Here is a 6,074-nt window from a genome sequence, read left to right as displayed (position 1 = left end):
GAGATGTCGTTCTTGCTCTTGTTCCTCCTTCTGGTTCAATAAAAATTTCTGCTTGGTGGCTCATTCAAGAGCTGTGATCTTCTGTTCAATCTCTTTTGGTTTGTCAGGTTCAAAAGGTTCCTCGTTTATGGGTTACACCTGCTCATTAGTTGGCTGGTTGTGCTCGACGTCCTCAATTGTTGTATTTTCTATTTTAGCTTTTGTTGACAGTTGTGTTTTGTTGTTTTACTTTTATTTGATAGCTCTTTTGTCAAAAAAAAAACAAAAAAAAATTGCTGCATTCTCTTCAACTCTCAGCAGTTTGGGTAGTAACATAGCTCATAGCTGTTTGCGTTAACCTTTTTCGGCAGCATTAACAGTGATCTACCTCAGTGGTATTCTAAACAATCGGAAAGATTAAATAGAAATCTGCACATATACGTAGTATGTAATTTTGTTTCAGTGCTTCTATATACAGAACTGTTGCAGTTAAATTTCTCAGCCTACAAACATTTGTATCCATAAGGCAGCTGCCAACTCTAATCTTGAAGCAGACATTGCAAAGGGAATCCTCACACAGCTTGAAGCTTATGCTTCCCATATAGCGACTTTCAAGCTCACAAGACAAAAACACGTTCTTTTAAGTGTAAGCTTTCTTCTTAAAAAATGGATGATTAAGTGCTGCTTTGGCATTGAGCCGCTCTGATGGATCAAATCTCAACAGCTTGTACAGCAGGTCAATGAAGACACAGGAAATCGATCTATTTACATGCCGAGATATGAGATCCTACAATCAACAATCAAGACCAGCAAAATTAGACAATCCAACACTAAAAAATCCTGATCGTAACTCTACAAGATGCCAAAATGATCCAAACCTTCACACACTCAAGCTTCTGTACAGCTTTGATGCTCTCCCTTGATACTGCTCCTTCAGGCCAGTTCAGACGAGATCCTTGTCTAAAATATACATCAGCACCTCGGCTGCGATGATGAAAGGAATCGACAATGAGGAACAAGATGAAAGTGTAACATGAACAGCAACAATTCAATCATCCTCATTATCATGGTCAGGGACAGACAAATACCATAGATATATACTTCGTATTAAACAAGAGAGTCAACAGTACACAATTATACTCACGTGGCTTTTTGTATCATATGTTGCGGAAAAGGATATAACACCCTCTCCATCATCGCTAGATGCTCTAGGTTTTCATGAGTTTGAAAAAGTGCTTTACCCTGAAACACACTTAAGAGAGTCAAATCATCTCCACCGACCAGGACCATGGCCCATAGATGCAGCATTTTTGACCTACGAAAGGAAGGTGGACTCACAGAACAAAGTTCAACAAGTATACAGCCAACACCCCATAAATCACATGGATAGCTCCACCCTAGACCTGCAAGAATGCAAAAGCTTAAGATCATATAAACAAAGCAACAAGTTCCCCAAGGCCACAAATACACAAACATTTACACACAATTTCTGCATTATCCAGGCAACTGCATTCTGCAGTGTAAGGGTTAATGAGCTTTGAAATAACATTTAAGATACAAGCCACCACCTCAACCCTTATCTTCCAGTATGAATGAACTATCTAGCTATGACAATAAATAACAAACCAACAGAAAGCTCATGGTTCTCACACCGAACTATATAGCCAATAAATGTGATCCCCTCCACCCCTTCTCCCCATAAACTAAAAAAAAATTTAAAAGTAAACTTTCAATAAGCACAAAAAGAAGAGAAAGATGAGGGTGAACTGTGGCTAGAACTAAAATGATATAAACAGTAAGGTAAATAACCATCAAAAATTCAACTTTCATTTTCCCAGAAAGTTACTAGTTACCTAGGATAACTTCAGGTGCTCTGTAATGTCTGGTGGAAACAGTGGAGCTATGATTTGGATTATCATATACAGTACTACCAAAATCAATAAGCTTAATGTCACTTGACTTTGGCAAGCAGCTAAAATGCATTTCGCCTGCAGGCATTTTCTGTACCATGACAATTATTGTTTTAGTATTGACACTAAGGACAACCACAATCTACAATGGCACCACTTATCAATCATAAAAGGGCCAAATACCTCCCAGTTGGGTATCTTCACACACTCAGAAGAGACTAGAAGTATGTTTTCTGGCTTCAGATCTGTATGGATATAGTTCAACTCATGCATATCTGTCAATTATGATAGAGCATTGCAAACAAAATTAACAAAGATGAAAATTAAATGACCAAGGCTCCTGGACAAAACAAAACAGGAGAAGTGTAGTCAAGTAATTTGGGGTAAAGTATATATTGCAAAAAGGTAGCTAGAAGGCTAAGAATAATCCACACACATGATACAGATTCCAAAAGCTGACGTCCAAATTCCCGAACGAGGTCAACAGGGAAAGGGCGGTGTTTATTCCTCTTTAGGATATCATATAAACTTGGTCCAAGCTTCTCAAACACCTGACAACACCATCAAATTGCATCCAAAAGGGGGTGTTTCCATTAAGTTGTAAGCAATCTTATCAGCTATTTGCAAAGTAATACATAGTACAACAATCATGACACATAGAGCCAAAAAGTAAAATCAAGGTTCAGCTTCAAGGGAAAGCACTGAAGAAACATAAGTCTACAAGAAGTCAGAAAAAACAATACTGATAAGCAAATCCAAAATTAATCTAGAATTCAATGCCATCTAATGTTGGAATCAATTAACAGTATATCCACATAGAAGCAATATCAGCATCTTCCTCACAGATACACGATTGAACAGACCCGCTGTATGTTAACCTGACAAGAAAAAGGAAAAACAGGTAAAAGCACAGCTTAAGAAAAGTGGATGACTTACAATGCAGACATGATTACGATAATCGAACCAACTCCTTATTTCAACACAACTGCATCCAGAAAGTAACAAGTTGTAAGAAGAGAGCATCCATGTGACCACAGCAAAGTGTCGTATTTCCTACTTTAAGGCAGCTACATAACTGCTTTGTCAATTTACAGCTCCAGATAATCAAAAAATTTGCTTCAAGAGGCCAGAAGTACGTACTGAGATCCAATTTTATCATGTTCAGCAAGATGACGAAGCACATCAATTTCAATCATTGCAGCACCGCGATACCTTGAATTGCTTCGAACTACTTTGATTGCAACATGCTCCTGTGTTTGGTTATCCAGACATTCCAAAACTCGTCCAAATGTGCCTACAGTACGAGCAGCTTGCTAAGATGACACAAGCAGAATCATAAAATGGAACATCTGAGAGGCACTTGAACATTTGACAGCTAACCTTCACCCATCTTGCTAAGAATTTTATCTGTAAAGCAATTGACATAGACCCAAATATTAAGTCAGAGTCTGAAGAAATTGACAATTAAAGCAGCAATAATACAACATAACGTATATGCCATTGTATCAAGCGTAGAAAAAATAAAAACGAAGGAATGAAATGTCGTTAGAGATCATTTACATCATGTTTCCCATACCCTTTCACCTCCATTTGCCACTCATAAACCTATTGTTCCTATCCCGCTTTCCCTTAATTTGTTCACAAATCATAGTGCCTGCTCAATTTAATCAAATACTGCCTACATTTCTCAAGACATAATTCACCACCTTATATGTAAGAGGCAGCACCGATTATGGCCTCGTGGGTACTTTATCACAGAGTAGAGGCAGAAATCCAGCTTACATCATATTCTAAAATAAAAGACAAGATAAAAATACTCCTCACTCTTTGACAACCATTTTTTGGGGGCAGGGCAGGGGGCATTCCTGTTTCATTCAAGTTCCACTTATTATTTATTAACAACGCCTGCTGAGCTGAACCAAACACTCCCTAATATTTCTCAAGTCATACTTCACCAACTTAACTGAAAGAAACAACACCTTATAAATTTAATCCACTTAGCTTCATTTGATTACATCTTCACTGTCGGGCAACTATCTTTACATTTGTGTGATTTTTTCTTTTTATATTTAATCTTGGGAGGGGAATTTGTTCTTTCAAGTTCACTTCTAGAGTTATATGATCCAAATCAACTTAAGTTATAATAAGCATTATCATTTCCATAGCCTCGAATGAGCCACCTACATTAGAGGGTGCCCGATCCCTCACTAATATATAGAAGCATTGCCATACATAAAAAAAAAAAAAAAAAAAAAAAAAACCACAATTAAAGAAGGTTAACTACTTACAAATTCACAATAAATAGAATCACAAGAAAATTACTAATCCATTCAAATTCAGTCCACCCAACACTAAAAGCTCAACTACTGTCAATTATGGCTCATTTAGCTTCATCAACAATCGACAACACCAAAATCAACTTCAATAACATTAAAAAAATAAAATTAAAAAAAAATTAAATAAATCAAATTATTCAAGAATTTCTGTCATGGAGCATTGGAGTACACAACATGAAATCATTTGTAAATTGGAGTGAAAAATTCTACTTAATTGCACAATTTTATTTTATTTTTGAAAAAAAAAAACCCAAAAAATAAATAAAATAGTAGATAAAACTTACATCTTGGAGTCAAATTCTCGCCTACAGAAAAAACATAATGCCCTTCACGATCATCTTGTCTTGTAGGCGGCGTTACATATCTTTCCACTACATTATTTTCGGCAATCGGCTGATATTCCTGTAAATTTTCCCCAGAAAAATATCAAAATTTGATTCAAGTATATCTAAAAAACAATCAGAAATCATGTAATTTGGGAAAAAATTGAAGACTAAACCCTAAAACCATAAAAGAGAAGCGAAAATAGTACCTGAATAATGTCATTAGGGGCAACGTCCCAGACTATACGACGTCGTTTCCTGGGTTGCCTCGTCTCCGTTCCCACCGTCGCCATAGTATCTTCTTCTCCCTTTCTATCTCCTACTTATGTGTGGCAAAAGTTTCGTGAAAATGGGCTGGTCGGGGTTGGATTTGAAGTTTATTATTGATCAACCCTCCGTCTTTCCAACGTCTAATTAGAGGTGTCAAAAACTGACTAATCGATTCGGAAAAAATAAGATTCAGATTTCAAGCCGTATTAACCAAATAATTTAACATGAATCAACTTTTAAAATAAAATAAAAAAAACTTGATTCAACCTCATTGAACCCGACCCAAGTACCCGAATGACACCTTTAAGACTCCAATTATTGGAGTTGGTTTTGCAACGAGGATTATCCAGTTTGGATTTTGGTTATAGTCAATATTATGTGGATGTTGATAGAGATGGTTGTGTGTTTTTGCCATGAGACAAGTAAAACCTAATCCATGGCTAAGCCTACTCGGTATTTGTCATGTAGTGGTGAAAATCTTCAAAAGTGGCTTTGACATGACTCAAGCTATCAAGCCTATGTGCCACTATGACATGTCAGTATGCCACATGACAGCTCAACCTAGCGTCATTTTTAGATGTCAAGTTGCATTGTGATAGTCAAGTCAGGCTCTAAACAAAAGAGGTTTTCACTCCTTCGACATTACCACCCTTTCTCCTTTAAAATTACTCACCTTTCCACCTTTGCTTTTTCTTTCTTCTTAAACTCAACCATGGTTGGCTGATTGAAACTTTGAGACTGACAAAATTTATGGTGATATCTGATAAGTAATGGTGAGCACCTAACATTGTAAATGGTGCTTCACTCTTCGGTGTTCACCGTTATCTATTGGAGGCTCTTGACATTCAAATAGTTGTTGTCATGTAGGCCAAATTTTCATATTTTCTCTATATAGTGAAAAACCCTTCTTTCAAGTAAATTTCCAGGTCAAAATTGTCCTTGTGGCTATTGCAATGATATCATAAATAGAATGATCTCTCTATTTTCAATTATATTTGTCAATCACCTTTTGACCATCTATATGATAATATTTTTCTTTTTTTTTATCATTGAGAATATATTATGAGGTAAAATTGTAAGTTATAGATTAGTGAGAGAAAAAAAAAATGTATTTAAAACTTCTAACATAATTGGGTTAAATGAAATAGATGAAGTATGTACACTGTGATTTGGGTAAAATTCCAAGTCACGTGGACCAATCAGAGCGTGACACGTGTCACCCTATGGAGTGCCCAAAACGGGCCAACCAGGGCAAG

General features: G+C 36.4%; 1 protein-coding gene across 1 annotated transcript; it reads right to left on the bottom strand.

Moving 5' to 3' along the window:
• Positions 1-352: 352 nt before the first annotated feature.
• LOC110710080 (serine/threonine-protein kinase AFC3-like) lies at positions 353-4,944 on the bottom strand. Its single transcript, XM_021888340.1, has 12 exons — positions 4,758-4,944; positions 4,510-4,627; positions 3,270-3,296; positions 3,030-3,183; positions 2,826-2,874; positions 2,326-2,440; positions 2,073-2,164; positions 1,833-1,980; positions 1,318-1,382; positions 1,124-1,221; positions 858-963; positions 353-766 (listed from the first exon to the last, which is right to left on the bottom strand). Exons 1-12 carry the CDS (start codon positions 4,839-4,841, stop codon positions 620-622), a joined length of 1,203 nt encoding a protein of 400 aa, XP_021744032.1. The 5' UTR covers positions 4,842-4,944; the 3' UTR covers positions 353-619.
• Positions 4,945-6,074: the final 1,130 nt, after the last annotated feature.

Source organism: Chenopodium quinoa, unplaced genomic scaffold (genome assembly GCF_001683475.1).
Source record: "Chenopodium quinoa cultivar QQ74 unplaced genomic scaffold, ASM168347v1, whole genome shotgun sequence".
Lineage (NCBI taxonomy): Eukaryota > Viridiplantae > Streptophyta > Magnoliopsida > Caryophyllales > Amaranthaceae > Chenopodium > Chenopodium quinoa.
Note: the sequence above shows the minus strand (reverse complement) of the source record. Positions and strands in the feature narration are given on the sequence as shown.